General features: G+C 41.8%; 1 protein-coding gene across 1 annotated transcript; it reads right to left on the bottom strand.

Annotated features, from left to right (window-relative positions):
* Window positions 1–2,119: 2,119 nt before the first annotated feature.
* Window positions 2,120–16,960, bottom strand: LOC134370509 (small ribosomal subunit protein eS27-like). The gene is made up of 2 exons (XM_063087600.1): window positions 16,891–16,960; window positions 2,120–2,412 (listed from the first exon to the last, which is right to left on the bottom strand). The coding sequence occupies exons 1-2, from the start codon at window positions 16,958–16,960 to the stop codon at window positions 2,120–2,122; spliced, it is 363 nt and encodes a 120-aa protein (XP_062943670.1).
* Between the last annotated feature and the right edge of the window lie 1,660 nt (window positions 16,961–18,620).

The following is an 18,620-nucleotide window of genomic DNA, read 5'->3' on the forward strand; positions in this document are numbered from 1 at the left end:
ACCTTAGTGCTATAACACTGTGCTTTAACCAACCGAGCTAACCGGCCAGCTCAATATTTGTCTTTTTGCATTTTTTTTTTTTTTTTTTTTTGCTCACTAGTATTTTTATTTTCCTAGTGACTCTTCTTTGCCTGGCTTTATGGAGTTTTATCCTACACAATCGCAGTATTCAAAGTCATAAGGGGTCCCTTAGGCAGATTTCTGGAGCTCTTTCTCTGCCTAGCTCCCTCCTCTCAGGGATTCTGTCCCACAAGTTTCAGGTACTTCATCTTCTCATGCTCTGAGCTCTTTTTCTCTAGCTCAGGGTGACCTCTGTACTTGGCTTGGGACCCCCCACCCCACCCTCATGCTGGGGTCTTGCCAGAGGACTCACCTTGATGTTTTTCTCCTTTCTAGGATCACAGCCCTGTACTGAGTGATATTCAATGTCTGAAAATATATTTTTGTCCAGGATTCTAGTTGTTTCCGGTAGGTACAGTTCAGTATCAGTACCTCTCTTGTGGCCAAAAGCAAAGTCCTTATGCCATAATTCTTATATGCTTATTTTTTTAAAAAAGCTTTTTCTTTTATCTTCTTGAGAACAGAAATGTTCCTCTTCTGCTCCTTGTCTGCTTCTCCTCCAGCTCTATCTTCTTCATCATTATCTTTATAGTTACCACTGATGGAGCTCTTTCTGCAAGCTGGTTAGTGTTCTATGCACTGTTTCATTTAATTCTCTTAATTCTACAAGAGGAGTACTACTTTACAGATAAGAGACCCGGGGCTCAAATATGTTAAATAGATTGCTCAGGTCTCATTGCAATATGCAGCAGAGATGAAATGCAAACTTAAGATTTTTTGATTCCAAAGCATTAACAGTTAACACTAGTAGCTCTCATTCAGTGACCACAGGATATTACATATAGCAGGATATATTCATAAGCGTTCTTTAAAAAGTAATTAATTAATCAATTTTTCAAATTTACAAATAAAAATTGTATACGTTTATGGTGTACAACATGATGTTTTAATATATATTCACTGTGGAATGACTAAGTCAAGCTAATCAACATATGTATTACTTCACACACTTTTTTTGTGTGGTGAGAACACTTAAAATCTACTCTCGGGCCGGCCCCGTGGCTCACTCAGGAGAATGCGGCACTGGGAGTGCCGAGGCCAAGGCCGCGGGTTCAGATCCTATATAGGGATGGCCAGTGTGCTCACTGGCTGAGTGTGGTGCGGACCACACCGTGCGGAGAGTTGCGATCCCCTTACCGGTCAGGGAAAAAAAAAAAAAAAAAAAACTACTCTCATAACACTTTTCTTTTTTTTCTTTCTTTTCTTCAAATTTATTTTTTCTGCTTTCTTTTAACCAGTAGCCAAACGTAAGTGATTTTCAAGTATACAATATGTTGTTATTGACTATAGTCACCATGATGCACTATCAGGGTTCTTGATTGCAGACGATGAAAGCCAGCTAGATTGGGGGTATGGCTTGTTCCCAGAATTGACAAGAGCCAGGAGAACCAAGCTTGAAAGATGGGGGAAACCCAGGGGAGCTGGGTGACAGGAATGACAGCCAGGGCCCTTCTCCAGGAGCATTTGGTCAGGGTGCTGTTGATGCTGCCATTGCATGGTTGGCGCAGACCTTTGCACACTGGATGCCACAGCTGTCACTGCTAGAGTAGACTCTGAACTGCCCTGCTTCTTTGCAATTCTTGGTGTAGAGTGAAGACCCCAGTTGGCCCAACTTGGGTTTTCTGCTATGGCCCAGATGCCAGGTACCATAGGGAACAAGTACCTGGCCTTTGTGGCTTCTGTGGAGGGAGGCGGGGCCCTGCCTTCCACCAAGACTTCTGCCATGGCACGTTTCCCAAGCACAGGAAGGGGACTTAAATGCTGGATAGCCAAAAAGACAATAAAGGGTCACTCCGAGGACCACATAAATATTTGTAGAATGACTGGTCAGTTTGAGGCTAGATTGTCTTCTACACTCACAGTGAAAAGAAATATTTTTTTTTCTAGGTCGACTTTCTTTTTTTCTGATAGAGCCAGCCCAGCACTTACATCACCTTTCCCCTTTTACATTTAAAAAATCTTTTAAAATTAATTAATTTATTTTTTATTCAAAATGTGTTTATTGGGATGATTTCCACTCATCTTGATTCAGGGTGTTTTCGTGCTGCTTCCTCCTGAAGGAACACTCTTCTACAGGCCTTGCTTTTCCTGCTGTAGGCTGGCAGGGGACAGTGGAGCAGCTAACACACAGAACTACCGTGTGTGCGTGGCTAAGGACCGTGGTGATTTTATAGCTTTCCTGGCATTTCACATCCATGAAGTAAGAACTGGGGCTCAGCACCAGGCACGTCTTCCTGTGTTTCCTTTTCTCTTCTGGACAGGGCTGGAGGAGATCCTTAACGGGAGCATGTCCTCACGGGGAGGTCTTCACTACCAGAAAGGCTGTTTTTTTAAAAAAAGTGCCTCTCATGTTGCAAAATTGTAAGAAAGCACTCCCATAAGCCCAAAGTCCTCATTCTTTTAGACACTCTGTCCCTCATGCTACAACAGGTAGGTCTGGGCTGCCTTAATCTCAGAAATAGTAGCTGCCGTTTTCATGGCACAAGTTAGACACTTTACACACATGACCTCATTTAGTATTTGCAATAGCCCTAGGAGGTGCAGCTATTAATATTCTCAGTATCTCTCTTTTTATAGATTGGGACCCTGAGACTCAGAGAGGACCAGCAGCTTACACGGGATCGTAGCTAGTAAACAGTGCAGTTGGAATTTGTGGCATTTTTTTCCTTTTGTTTTTTTGCTTCTTTTTTAAATTTTGAGAAATCCTAAAAATTCAGAAAAATCAAAGTATAATAGACTGAGCAATTATATTCTTTTAAAAAAATTATTTATTTTTATTGAATCAAAATTATTATGCATATTTTTGGGGTTCAACATTGAGATATGTTGATCAAATCAATATTATAAGCATATATATTGTTACAAATCATAATTATTCTTTATGCCCCTTGTCCAATCTCCCCCTCTCCCCCCCTCCCCCTCCCCCCAATTACCCTAGATTTCTTCTCTCCTTTTTCTTTTTTTTTTCAATGAAATAAGTACGATTTATTTATTTATTTATTTATTTATTTATTTATTTTAATGCTGAATTTCTTTTGGTATTTTTTTTTTTTAAATTTTTATTTTGTCGATATACATTGTGGCTGATTATTGCTCCCCATCACCAAAACCTCCCTCCCTCCTCCCACCCCCTCTCCCCCCCAACGTCTTTTCTGTTTGCTTGTTGTATCAGCTTCAAGTAATTGTGGTTGTTATATCTTCTTCCCCCCCCCAGGTTTTTCTTTTGTGTGCGTGTGTGTGTGTGAATTTCTATATTAATTTTTAGCTCCCACCAATAAGTGAGAACATGTGGTATTTCTCTTTCTGTGCCTGACTTGTTTCACTTAATACAATTCTCTCAAGGTCCATCCATGTTGTTGCAAATGGCAGTATTTCATTCGTTTTTATAGCTGAGTAGTATTCCATTGTGTAGATGTACCACATTTTCCGTATCCACTCATCTGATGATGGACATTTGGGCTGGTTCCAACTCTTGGCTATTGTAAAGAGTGCTGCGATGAACATTGGGGAACAGGTATACCTTCGACTTGATGATTTCCATTCCTCTGGGTATATTCCCAACAGTGGGATAGCTGGGTCATATGGTAGATCTATCAGCAATTGTTTGAGGAACCTCCATACCATTTTCCATAGAGGCTGCACCATTCTGCAGTCCCACCAACAATGTATGAGAGTTCCTTTTTCTCTGCAACCTCGCCAGCATTTATCGTTCAGGGTCTTTTGGATTTTAGCCATCCTAACTGGGGTTAGATGGTATCTCAGTGTGGTTTTGATTTGCATTTCCCGGATGCTGAGTGATGTTGAGCATTTTTTCATATGTCTGTTGGCCATTTGTATATCTTCCTTAGAGAAATGCCTACTTAGCTCTTTTGCCCATTTTTTAATTGGGTTGCTTGTTTTTTTCTTGTAAAGTTGTTTGAGTTCCTTATATATTCTGGATATTAATCCTTTGTCAGATGTATATTTTGCAAATATTTTCTCCCACTCTGTTGGTTGTCTTTTAACTCTGTTAATTGTTTCTTTTGCTCTGTTAATCATTTCTTTTGCTGTGCAGAAGCTTTTTAGTTTGATAGAATCCCATTTGTTTATTTTTCCTTTGGTTGCCCGTGCTTTTGGGGTCGTATTCATGAAGTCTGTGTCCAGTCCTATTTCCTGAAGTGTTTCTCCTATGTTTTCTTTAAGAAGTTTTATTGTTTCAGGGTGTATATTTAAATCCTTAATCCATTTTGCGTTGATTTTAGTATATGGTGAGAGGTATGGATCTAGTTTCATTCTCCTGCATGTGGATATCCAGTTATCCCAGCACCATTTGCTGAAGAGGCAGTCCCTTCCCCAGTGAATAGGCTTGGTGCCTTTGTCAAAGATCAGATGGCAGTAAGTGTGTGGGTTGATTTCTGGATTCTCTATTCTATTCCATTGGTCAGTGTGTCTGTTTTTATGCCAGTACCATATTGTTTTGGTTATTATCGCTTTGTAGTATAGCTTAAAGTCAGGTAGTGTTATGCCTCCAGCTTTATTTTTTTTGCTCAGCATTGCTTTGGCTATGCGTGGTCTTTTATTGTTCCTTATAAATGACTGGATAGTTTTTTCCATTTCTGAGAAAAATGTCTTTGGAATTTTGATGGGGATTGCATTGAATTTGTATATCACTTTGGGTAGTATGGACATTTTCACTATGTTGATTCTTCCAATCCAAGAGCATGGGATATCTTTCCATCTTCTTGTATCTCTCTAATTTCTCTCAGCAGTGGTTTGTAGTTCTCATTATAGAGATTTTTCACCTCCTTGGTTAACTCAATTCCTAAGTATTTTATTTTTTTGGTGGCTATTGTAAATGGGCAGGCTTTCTTGATTTCTCGTTCTGCATGTTCACTATTGGAGAAAAGAAATGCTACTGATTTTTGCGTGTTGATTTTGTATCCTGCTACTGTGCTGAAGTCATTTATCAATTAATTCCAAGAGTTTTTTTGTAGAGGTTTTAGGCTGTTCGATATATAGGATCTTGTCATCTGCAAACAGGGACAGTTTGACTTCTTCTTTTCCAATCTGGATGCCCTTTATTTCCTTCTCTTCTCTGATTGCTCTGGCTAGTACTTCCAACACTATGTTGAATAGGAGTGGTGAGAGTGGGCATCCTTGTCTAGTGCCTGTTCTTAAAGGAAAAGCTTTCAGCTTTTGCCCATTCAGGATGATATTGGCAGTGGGTTTGTCATATATGGCTTTAATTATGTTGAGATACTTTCCCTCTATACCTAACTTATAGAGGGTTTTTGTCATGAATGAGTGCTGAACTTTATCAAATGCTTTTTCAGCATCTATAGAGATGATCATATGGTCCTTGTGTTTGAGTTTATTGATATGGTGTATCACATTTATTGATTTGCGTATGTTGAACCAACCTTGCATCTCTGGGATGAATCCCACTTGATCGTGGTGAATAATTTTACGTATGTGTTGCTGTATTCTGTTTGCTAGTATTTTAGTGAGGATTTTTGCATCTATATTCATCAAGGATATCGGCCTGTAGTCTCTCCTTCTGAAAGAATAATGGTTACTCTGTTGATTTGTTGCCTAGGTGATCTGTCCAATGCTGAGAGGCATGGTCAGGTCCCCCAATATTATCATAGAGCAGCTGCTGCTTCTGTCACTCTGAAATGGGCTTTGTGGAGAAAGATATCCTCTTCTTTTCTTTATCTCTGCTGGTGACTCTCCTTGTGTCAATGCACTCCAGTGGTTGGTGGACCATCTGTGTGGTGGTTGTGGCATCTAGCTGCTTTCACAGCTGCCATGGTTATTGTGGTGGCTGTAGTGGGCCATCCACATGGAGGTGATGTTTTGGTATGCTCCTTGGCACTGGCAGTGTGCCTGGTTGTGTGGTGTGTCTGGTCCCTGGCTCCATGCCTCGGGTCCCCAGGTGGGCCCTGAGGCACTGGCACAGTGTGTCTGGTTGTGGGAGGGGGGATTCAGTCTCCTTTTCCATGCCTTTGGTCTGTGGGCAGGCCCCAAGGTGCTGGCATGGTGTGTCTGGTTGTGGGCAGGGGGTCCAGTCCCCGGCTCTGTGATTTGAGTCCCTAGGTGGGCCCTGAGGTGCTGGCATGGTGTGCCTGGTTGTGAGAGGGGGATCCGGTCCCTTTCTCCATGCCTCGGGTCCCTGGGCAGGCCCGAGGCACTGGTGCAGTGTGCCTGGATGTGGGAGTTGGGTCTGGTGTCTGGCTCTAAGCCTCCGGTTCCCAGGCAGGCCCTGAGGCACTGGTGGTGTGCCTGGGCTGGAACTAATTTTTTGTCCTTTGCTTACTTCTAAAACAGGGGAACTTCCTGTGGGAACCAGTACTTGAGCTCTGTGGTTGAGCTAAATTGCTGCTTTGTTGCTGTTACCCTAGGGAAGGCTTTTTGGGCAGCTCAGGGTTTAATGGTTGACCTTATAGGTACTTCTGGCTCTCCAGATATCTGGTGCACCTGGGTTGTGTAGAAACTCTGATCTGGGCCTGAGTTTTTTCATCAAACTGCACCCCCTGCAATTCTGCATTTCTGACAAGTCTCCTGAGTGGTCCTGTGCTGACTGGGGTTGGATGGGCTGTCCTTGCTGTGCCCCAGTGTTCTCCCAGTGGGCCTGTCTCCGAACACTTCCCATGGGATGGGCCCTGCGCCGTCCCTTGTGATGACTCACTGGCCTCTGAATGGCTCCTTTTTTTCAGCCGTTCTGGCGCCTCACTCCTGCTTGGGTCCATGGGAACCCTATTAGTGGTCTTGCTGTCCTGGGGGCCACCAAGACCCTCTTCTCCCCTGCCCCCTCCAAGAAACGCCATCCAAAGCGCACAGCTGCAGCTTCTCAAGCAATTATATTTCTATCAACAATAATGAACTATTTTGGAAATTTATATTTGTTTTCTAGCTTTTCTTTTCAAAGAGATAAAACACTGGAGAGACAGTAAATTCCTTTAACCTTCTTCCTTCCCCCTTTTCCCCAATAATCACTCTCAGGAATTAGATATAGTTTCTTCCAGTCCACTTAAAAATACATTTACATAATATACTTATGTATTAGTAGTCAATACATGGTATTATTATAATATACATGCACTTTTAAAGTTTCTATAAATGATGTCTTACATAAAATTCTGCATCCTGCTTTTTTTCCACTCACATTTTATTTTGACATTTATCCATGTTGATTCATATAGAGAAACAGACAGCAAGGTGGTTACGATTACAGGATCTGAAGCCAGATTGCCCGGGTTGAATTCCAGCCCTACCATTACTAGTTGTGTGATCTTCGGCAAATTTCCTGTCTTCTCTGAGCCTTAATTTCTTTATCTATGAGATGTAGATTCTAATAGTGTCTATTTTATTGGGTTGTTGGGAGGATTAATTAAGTTAAAATGTAACGCATTTAGAACAGTGCCTGGCACAGGAAATACTCAATAACTGGTATTTGTCATTGTTGTTATTAAAGATGCCCCTGGCTGTCCAACTCTAGGACAGATGTTGAATTATTTATATCTATCTATTGGTAACGTAGATTTCCACTGAATCCCTCTTGTGTTCTTAAGCAAGCATGAACAACATTGCTGTATGGGGGTGGACTTGAAATCATCACCTATAGAACAGAAATTTGTCAGTTATTCCATTGTAAGCACTTGATAAATGTGAGCTATTGTCATTACCTAGGTCACTTCTTTTAACTTTTGTATAATATTCCATTGTATCAATACATTTCCTTAGGGACGAACATTTAGGTTTGCTTCCTGTGTTTCTCTATTAAAAGCAATGCTGCAGTTTTCATTCATGTACGTGCCTCTTTACATACATGTGGGAATGTAGAATTGCTGGGTTAGATTGAACGCAAGCCTGTTTAATGCTAAAGCACTATGTTATGCTTCTCCCTCTTACAGGTCTTATGTAGAGACAAACTTAACAAATTTTGAGGTGGTGATGATCCAGATTCCTCGGAGATGCATATTGTCCCTGAGAGATAACAGTCATTCAGAGGGGCCTTTGACAGGAGAGACATTAACAGTCTCCCCACCCCATAAATGAATTCATATCGAGCATTTGGCTGAACGTGTTACATGGGAAGACGAAAAATAGATATACAAGGATGTCATCAACATAAACAGTTTTTATTGCTCCAAGAATTAGGGATTATTAAAAAAATTTTTTAAAAATTTTATTTATTCAATGGACATTTAATCATAGACATTTGTTGCAGACTTGAAAGAGTGGTGATTTGTAGGGGCAGGAAGTGTTGAAACAGTATTTCTTTTTCAGTCTTAACATTGAGCCAAGAACTATTTAATTTATATCAAAGAGCTCAAGGAATTATTGGATGGTGTGACTAGGTTTTAGACAAGTGGTAGAGTATTTAAAAATGCCAAGTGAAGAATTGTAGAGAAGGAGAAAGAAAGATGACAGACAGACAGGAGAAAAGAGAAGAGGACTTCACTGGGGTTAGGGGTGGGACACTAGTAGAAGGTCCTGGCTTGATGGAAGCAAGTTCAACACCAGGAGGGAGGACCATCTGTTCTTTCTTAGAAAGTCCATCTCCAGGGATGGACTCTACCATCTCCTGCAAGCTGACTTTTCTCAGCTCTCAGCAGCCTAAAAAAAGAAATTTGGAAATTCAAGTTTGGTCCCCTTTCTTCTTCAAGTCTCTGAGGACCCAGATGGCAGCCCTGAAGGCAGGTCCGAAGCTTATATTTCATTTCCTGAGGCCCAGAGGGTGCAGGTACAGACTGTGAGCCTATTCCTTGGGCCCTCATCCCCTGCTCTAGGCTTTGTTTTTCTTCCCAAGTCCCTGGTCTTCCTACTCTCCATTATTATACCCACCCCAAGACACCTGTAGTGGTGCTGGGGTGCCCTTGGTAGTGGGGACTGGAGCCAGCTTGCCTGGTTTTGTAGTCCCAGCCTGAGCTACCTTTTCCTCATCTGGGAAAGGGTGCAAATACTAGCACTCATTCCACTTGGTTGTGTGTAATGCCAGTAAAGGCTCAGCAGTGTCTGGCAAATGCGATGTTGTTATGGTTCCCTGGGAAGCAGGAAGAACAGTTTAATATGATTGCGGGGGGAGAGGGGAGGTAGCTTCAGCCTATGAAGATTTGGGGCATTGCTTTGACTTGTCCCTATCCCTAACCCTATCCTTAACCCTAATCTCTGAAGTAGTTTGAGAGAGAGACACAGGCCTTCTCTACAAGTGGGTCCCTTAGTTCCATCAATTGGTTGGGGGCTGGGCAGCCAGATCCCCCACTCCAGGCACATCACTTCTGGTTAGGAGCAGCCTAAGTCTTTAACCTTACAGCCATTATTCTTTTCTGTGTGTGCCATGACATTTGGGAAGTTATCTTGAATGACCTCAGGATTAGCCAGCCAGTTGAAGCAAAGGGGAGGGTATAGAAACTTGCCTCAAAGGTGTGGTTAAAGGCAAGGAGAAGCAAACTGTGCTTTTTAATAAAGCATCTAAAGGAAGGAACACAGCATGTAGGCATTGTGTTCTGTCTGTGTGACCCAGTTACAAAGAGGTCTAACTATTTCCTTCCTCCTTCCCCTTTCTCTCTTGCTTGTTCTGTAGATGATGTCTTATCCAGAATTATCCTGTCGGTCACCAATGCGATAGGGATCATGACTCCTATGACTAACATTAGACAAAAAAATAATAAAATATGTTTCCTGTAAACTCCTTGGTTTCTGTTGCTACATATTTCAGTTTAAAATAACCCACTTAGAAAAAAGGAAGACAGGAAGAATTAGTCTATAATAAACTAAAAAGAAATACTGCAAAATAAGAATTCCAAGTTTATAGCAAACTTCACAGAATTTCAAACTAGAAGCAATCAATGAAATAGCTAATCCTTTTGATAATAACCAATATGATTTATGAAAGACCCTGGGGATACAAAATTCATGGAGAATAGAAAATTAATAGGTCAAAGAATAGCAGATAAATTATACTTTGTGAGAGTTAGGTCTGTTTATCCCCTCTTGATAATTACCTTTTAACATAAATTCAAGATTTTCTATGAAAACACAATTGAAATCCCTCCCTTCTCATCCTGTTCTTTCAGAAAGGCAGTGTAGCGAGTAGAAAGCATGTGGGCTTTGAATCAGATCTGCTTCAAATCCTGGCTCTACCACTCATGTAATGGTGTGACAGTGGACACATTTTATGTATTCTACCTGGGCATCCTGTTTCCCATCAGTAAACCTTTCAGGCTGCTGTATGACACACACACACACACACACACACACACACATCCCTGTACACACAGTCATATCCATACACACACATATAATAAACTATTTAGGTAAGTTTTCCAAGATTCATCTGCATGTGGGTTTTAGCTGATCACCTGCTGACTGCACAAACATCCGTTCCTAGTGATTTATAAATGGTGACATGACAAATTACAGTTAGGAATGCTTATGTGCTGTAAGCATTTCTAAGTCTTAATCTTATTCAAATCTCTGTTGTGTGACATTAAACACCATTTATTTTGATCTGAGCTCAGTGTATAAAAGTGTTGTTTGTACAAATTGTATATGATTCTGACTGTCACAGGATTGACTCTTGCCTAAAACTGCTAATCCTTCTTTTATTTGTTTACAGTTGTAATTTTATGTTCTTATCATTTGCTTTCTCAAGAGTTCAGCCAAAGGGATCATTAAGCATTTGAAGCAGCAGAATATAGAGGTCACAAGTTTGGACTCTGAAATCAGACTGCTGGGGTTTGACCCTCAGCTCTTCTACCTGCAAGCTGTGTGACCCTGGGCAAGTTACTTATCCTCTCTGGGCCTCAGTTTCTTCATCTGCAAAAATGGCATAATAACAGAATTGTTAGGAGGACTAAATGAATGAGTCTATATATGGCCTGGACCCGTTCTAAACAGTAATTGCCATAAAATTCTGAAAAAATAAAATTGTTAATTTTGCTAATGATTTAAAGTGGATAAGTAAAATACTTTATAATTGTATTCATAACTATTAAGACACTAGTGATAACTATTAAGTTAGTAGCTATTAAAATATTAGCTTAGTATACATTATTCCTGATACAGCTATTTAAGAGAAATATCTATGTAAAGTATTTGACACATTGCAGATATTCAATATCTAGTAGACATTTATTATTATTATTCTATCAGGAAAGAAACCTATGCTACATTATATTTAAAAGGCACCATTAGTTTCAGCTCTGTCTATGGAGCTTTGAAAGAGCATTTTTAATTTTTATTTATTTATTTTTCTCATTTAAAAATAATTTATTGATGTAAAATTCACAAGTTATAAAAATAACAATTTTGAATGGAATGATTCAGTTGCAATTCTTACATTTACACTTATATGTAGTTCCAAAAATTTGTCATCGCTGCAAAATATCCATTAAGTATAAAGTTATTTCAAGAAGTTCTTGGAAAAATATATTTAAAAGGATATATGAATATTTCCATGAACTTTTTGAGCTACTCTGGTACTTTCTTTTTTTTTTTTTAATTTTTTAAAAAAATTATTTTATTTTATTTTATTTTTTTTCTGAACCACAGCCTGTTTATTTTATTTTATTTTTTAAATTTTATTTTGTCGATATACATTGTGGCTGATTATTGCTCCCCATCACCAAATGAAAGAGCATTTTTTAAAAGTAGTGTTTCAAAGCCAAGTCATCAGGTGTCCTGTGTGGTAGAAGGCATTGCATGTGGGTGACTGGAGTAGTGTGAGCAGGTGGCAGGTCTCGAGGCTTTGGTCTCCTTGCCGCTCCTGCAGGTATATTTCAGAGTGGAGTGGCAGCCCTGAGAACCATCTTCCCAAGACAGCTACTGAAAAGGCAACCTGGATAGGGGCAGGGGAGGGCAGCCTGATGGTGGATGGTGGATTTCAAGCTGGTACCTCCTTGTTGACCCCATTTCAAAAGCACAGAGGTGGTCGCAGGAAGAACTGACGGAGCCATGTGGCAAAGGGTTCAGGCTCTAGACCACTCATAAACTGTATGGTTATTTAAACTCTCTCTCTGAGCCTTAGTTTCCTCATATGAAAATGGGGGAATAATTCCTATTCCTTGGTTTAAATGCGAAATGCTCGTAAAGTGCATTGCTCAGTGCCTGGCCCTGAGTATTTGTTAGTGGTAATTTCCTGTTATCAGCATACATGGTGGGGTTCTGATATAAAGCTCATATGTAGAAGCTAAAAAAAAGTTGATCTCATAGAAGAGTAGACTAGTAGTTACTAGAGGCTGGGAAGGTTAGGGGAGAGGGGAAGGTAGGGAGAGTTTAGTCAATGGTGTAGGGAAAATATAGGAAAATGGTCGGGCTCCCTCGGATGTTCAGAATCTTGCTGAGCATTTGATGTAAATATGCATGTGCACCCAGGTGTTCCTTGGTTATTGTCCAATATAATTGCACATGTACACCCAGCTGTTCCTGGGTTGTCTGACTTGCACCCACGTGTCCTGCGTTATTGGACTTAAGTATAAAGGATGAGCGGCTCTGATCCACAGGGCCCCCTGCCTCTGGGACACTTGGTGGGGGGGCACAAGGAGGCTGCTACTGCTGCTGGAGGCTGTTGCTGACAGTGCCCACAGGATGCCCTGAAAGGCCACTGTAGCTGCTGCTGGAGGCTGCTGTAAGCTGCTGCTGCTGCTGAGGAAGCTGAGGACTGAGCTTGTGTCATCTGCCAATGGCTCCCAGGATCTTTCCCAATTACTTAGTTAGTGGACCTGTGTGGGAGGAGTCTGGTGACCCAGCCTGGCATCTGAAGGTCCTGGTTACCCAGCCTGGCATGTGAGGGGTCTAGTGACCCAGTCTGTACAATGGGCTTGAAGGATCTGTGGGCCCTAACTCCTAGCCTAACAAGACCATAAAAATCAGTACAAAAATATGTGTATAGCTATAGAGGAGGAATAAGTTTGAGTGTTCTATAGCACTGTAGGGTGACAATAGTTAACAACAATTTATTGTATAATTTCAAATAGCCAGAAGAGAGGATGTTGAATGTTCCTGACACAAAGAAATGACAAACGTTTAAGGTGATGGATATGCTAATTACTTTGATTTGATCATCGCACATTGTGTACATGTATCCACATACCACATTGTATCCCATATATATGTACTACTATTATGTGTCAATTAAAAATAAAAAAATCTATTGAGTGCATCTCCTAACAGCACTAATGCATCTTTCCTTCAGAACTCCTGTTCAGAAAGTAGCTAGAATGTTGTCCTAAAAATTAATTAAGTTATTATCCCCTCTACCTCCTCACCATACAATTGTAAAAGGTTTTTCTTTCATTTCTCTAATGCTATATATTTTACAGCTAAAATTTCCCCAGTGGGTGCAGCTGTAAAAGAGTAAGCTCTCTGACAGCACAACCCAGGCTTAGTTCAGGGAAATGGTTCTTGAGAAGCAATCAGTGGGTATTATCAGCACCCATTTCACCTCAATGTGTCTGATCCCTGACCAAAAAGCTCTCAGCCATTTCGTTTTGGAGGCATTAAATTGTTATTTCCTGGATCTTTCTGATGAAGCCTGTGCTGTACAGCACTGAAAGTGCAGCTTAGGTCATGTATGATGTCATCCAGTGGCCCGTAGTTATTCACTGGCAACATCAGTAGTGCTGGTCACACTTGATGTCCTGGGTGGCAGCTGCAAGACTGTCCCTGAGGCTGATTTGCTTTCGGCTTAGGTAGGAGCCTCAGGGCAAAGGCCCGACATAGACTCTCTTGGGAAACAACTTGGGAGTGAGGTACCAGAGTTTACGATCTTATAATAAATCCAAAATTGTACCTCGCAGAACATGCTCTTGGGCAGGTTTGTTTGTCTCTCTTGGAACCCTGGGTGAGCTCGTCCACTGAGCGTGTGCGTGCATGAGCACGAGACTGCCCCATGGGAGGTGGGACGAGGAGGGAGAAGGAGGAAGGGGCTGATATTTCCATCCAACCAGCTTTCCAAAGGCTTTCCTGGGGAGGGGAGGAAAACCAGCAATGCAGCAGCAAAGGAACCCAGAAACATTTCTGGATGTGCTAGGCTTCTATGAGGCATCTGCCACCTGCTGTGCTGTGACCAGTCGAGGAGAGGTTGGTTACAGAGAGCAGAGCCTTGGCATATCAGGGGAAGAGGTGGAGGGGGGCACACCTGCCCTGAAGGCTGACCTCTCGCTCATTTCCTCCTTCACAACCGGTCATTCCATGGACACTCTGTGCCTGTGCCCAGTGCTGGTCTAGTCAGAGCAGATTCTTGCCCTCATTGAGTCTACAGTCTAAGGAGGAAGACAACATTTAACAAATAAATCAATTACAGAGCGTGATAAGTGCTCTCAAGGAAATGGAGTTCTGTGATAAAGAAGAGCAAAGGGCAACTATTCTGAGTGGCTGGAGAAGGCCTCTTCTGAGGCAGGCAGAATAGAGACACGCCCCAGGACGGCTGCTCATAAACATTCAGAGTGGATCAGCCAAAGTTAAGAGAGTGATCGTGAACTTTAGAAACTCAGGGTCACATGACAGGAAGCTGATACTACCCCATTTGGCCTTACTTACCTTAGACCCTCCCCCACAGCTGAATATTCCTCCCCTTAGGATAGAGAAACACCCACATCCCAGAACAGCATATAAACCCTCCCCCTAAGAATCCGGGGCATGTGTGTTTCTCCTTCTCGGAGAAGCTCGCACACTTCCATGGGTGTACCTTCGCTTTATAATAAAGCTCTATTAGGTTCCGTTTCTCTGTCCCTCTCTTCCTTTCCTTTCGCCAGTCCTGTGAAAGATTTTTCTCTCATGGACAGACCAAGAACCTGGAACTGCTGCCCGATGACATTTTGTTTCCTGGGTGACATTTCTGTATCTGAAGAGGTTAAAAAGAATTACACACAGTCTCTTTCCTCAGGCACCCATATGCAGACTGCTAAGTTGTGGTGTTTCAACATTCTGGTGTGCTGAGTGGCAGGTGACACAGTGATACTGTGATATACTTGAGGTGTGTGAAAAGGAGGACAGAATTCAGAGGGTGACAGGAATCGTGAGAGTCTTGGTAAGCGCTGGAAGGAAGAAAGAGCTGTGATTGATGGAGGCTCTTGTGACCTTTGTTCCACAAATATGTGGAAGAAATATGTAGTTGTCAGCTGTTGCAGGTAAACTAAAGGAATTTAGAATTACATAGATATTTGGAAGAACTCTCCAACTGTGAGGGTTCTGAGAGGCTTTAATTAGGTTACCAAGGAAAGAAAATAGTTGTCTTTTCTGACCTGGAATTTAGAAAGTGCATCCTATGTGCCAGGGACTGTATTCATTTCATCTCTCATTGCAACTCCATGGGGCAGGTGTTTTTATGACCATTTTATGGAGTCTGAGGCTCAAAATGACTTGGTTTGCCCAGTGCCATACAGTGGGTGAATGTTTGGCTTCAAAACCTGTGCTCTTTCCTGTACACCTCACTTGCTAATAGGTGACTTTAACACAAACGCTCAACAATGATCTTTTGGGGGGTTAGTTATTTCCCTTCTTATATTTGTTGGTTTTCCTGTAAAATCCTGGACCCAATGACACTGGTAAAGTGCCTGGTGAAGCCTCTTAGGGTCAGGGTCCCCCATCTTGGGCATGGGGCTATTCCTGTGCCCTCCCAACAATCGATGTCTTGTTGAATGTCAATTGAAGATGTGTGTAAATGAGAACATGCCCCTGCCCCTTTTTCCCCTCAGACTGATGGGAGCCAGGTCTTACCAAGTCACGTACCTGGGCTCTGCAGATGTGCTTTTCTCTCTTCCATCTTGCTAGTTTATCCTGGAGAGCAAGAGATATCTGGGTCATCTGAAGACCTAGCATAGGAAATGCTGTGAGTGGGAACCAAGGTTGCTGACTTACTTGTGCGTTTTCAAAGAGTTTTATTTTACATTAGTTGTCAATATCTTAAAATTGGGAAGTTTCACGTAAAAATCCAAATTTCCATCTTCTTTTGAAAAACCAGAAGTTCTACCACTCTCTGTTGTCTTGTATCTGGCCCTCTTCACCCCTTGCCTTACTTGCTGGCCCTCATAGATACCTGAGTTTGTAACCCCTAGGCTAGAACAAAGCTAATTGACCCAAATGCCCAGCTGATGTTCTGTGCATAGGCACTGGGAGGGCTGCACAGATCACTGAAAGCAAGAGATACTTCTACCTTCCATCTGGGGAGCTTTTAAACTACTCTTACCTGGGCACCACCCTGAGCCAAATGAATCAGTATCTGGTGGTGAGGCCTGTACCACTGTTATTTAAAATGCTCCCCAGGTGGTTCTAATCTGCAGCCAAATTAGGAACCTCTGCTTTAGGGTTTCCCCATAAATAGCACTTCAGTCTTGGCCATCCTTGTCAGAGAAATGGGCTCCTGAAGTTTTTACTCATCTCCCAGCACCTCTTGGGCAGCCCCATTCACCTTGTCCTGACTTGCTCATGTGTACTGGGCCTTTATGACTTTTATGTCCTTGTCTCCAGAGCTAAGGTAAGTTTTTGCAGCATTGTGGATGAGGAAAGAGAGTAGATGAGGAAAGAAGAGAGAATTAGTTAAAATTTTCCCTTTGAAATGCTTTAAACATTGAGACTATCTTATGGCAGATCTTAAGATTCCTAGGAAACAGGTAATGACATTCAGAAGCTACTTGCTCTTTAATGTGCATCCTTGCTTCAGAAATAAAACACATGATAATGAAAAATAAAACAAACCTGACAGCTTTCTTTGAAGTCTTTTTCATCCCCTGAGGAGAAACTTCATTAGCAAGCACTGGGAGAGGTTGGTCTCTGTGGGTATCTGACGGCTGCTGTGGGCAAAGCTACAGTTCCGGTCCATTTCAGCCCCCGCTGCCGGGCGCTGGGCAAAGGCCATGTCTATTGGCGATGGCATCATCCAGGGCTACCCTGGTCAAGAATACAAATGGCAGAAAATGACATTTGCATCTGGGCAAAAAGCATCATAAATGTTCGCAGCTGTGGCTCCTCAGGGTCTCTCCTCGCCAGTCAGGCGTGGTGGGTTTTGTGTCCACACAGGGTGAAACCTTTGCTCTGCCATCAGCCAAAAGGCCTTCCTGTTTACCCAGGGAGAAGATCTCTGGGGCATCAAGGCGGATCTCAGTCCAAAGTTTAAAGTCTTCATCAAAACGTGGCCAGTCTCATTTCATATTTGGAAAGTCAATGCTTGCACTTAGAGGCTCAACCTGACATTTTTTTCCCAACTTCCAGTGAAAAACAACTTGGTTTTTCAAAGAGCAAGGAGGATCTTGACCATTAGGGAGTATCTTTCATAACGTTTAAACATTTTTTTAGAATTCAAGTTTTATTTTCTCTTCCTCTTTTGCTCCCTCTTTTTCTCTCCTTCTAACTTCCTTCCCATTTGCCTGGGGACATAGATCCATCCATTTAAATGATCAGTTTTGTCACCTGCAGAACTGGGAACAAAATGATCTGCTCAAAGTGAGTATAATAAGTCTTTCATCAAGGTTTAATGACTTATTACTATTTTGGGAGCCTATCTCTGCATGCCAGGTGCTCTTGGAAAGCTCCTTGAGGTGTATTCAAATGAGGAGACAATGGAAATCTCTGCTGACCTGAGAGTGACTGGACTTTACCCATTTATACTGGCTCAGCTGTGAAGCTATTTGTATTTTACAAGGGAAAGGTTAAAAAAAAAAAACTTGGCCTTGGAGATCTTTATAGGGCAAAGTGTGCTTCCTGATACCTCACTAGATGAGGCAAAGATCCCCTCAACAGTGGTCCTCAAACAGGAGGTTATGATAGTCAGGTTATATCAGAAACACTTGGGGCAACTTTTCAAATTACATGAGCTGAATTGCCCTCCTACACAGAGATCCTGGTACCCCAAATTTTGGGAGTGGGGTATAAGCATATATACAGAAAAATTTCCAGTTGATTCTGATGCTTCCACTCCAGTGGGAACCACATCCCTAAGGGTAAATTTAAGAGTCTGTTTTCACATTTGATGCACAATATGCCAGAGATCTGTGGTCTTGGAGAATGTCATTTGATAAATTTAGGTTGACAAGAGAAGTGTACTGACATCAGCTTTCCTGTGTGATGCCTGGGGTAGCTCTGAAGGAGCCTTATCTTGGCCAGCCTCTTGCCAGGAACTCCTTTCTCTTCTTGGCTCAACCAAACAATTCCACCCTTCAAAGCCCAGCTAACATTATGACCTAACTTTTCAATTGCCCCAGCCTGAAGACTTTGCCTTCTGTGTACTTTTAATTCACTCATTGTCTGGATGATTTATTTAACAATTCAGTTAGCAATTGATGTCCTAGCTTTTGTTTCAGTTGAATGCAATTTGTCTAATATTGCCATTTAATCTTTCACTTATTTCGGTCTAGTGGCAATAGCAATGATCTAAGTTTTAGTTCTGGCTGTACTTCTGAGTATCCTAGGCAAGGTGCTTTACCTTTCTGGGCCTCAGAGCCCTGGTTATAAATTCCACAATTCTCTTTCTTACCTTACCACTCAAGCTTAGTTTCTTACACCATTCTTGTTAATTTTTA

The sequence above is a fragment of the Cynocephalus volans genome, chromosome 2, assembly GCF_027409185.1.
Source record: "Cynocephalus volans isolate mCynVol1 chromosome 2, mCynVol1.pri, whole genome shotgun sequence".
Lineage (NCBI taxonomy): Eukaryota > Metazoa > Chordata > Mammalia > Dermoptera > Cynocephalidae > Cynocephalus > Cynocephalus volans.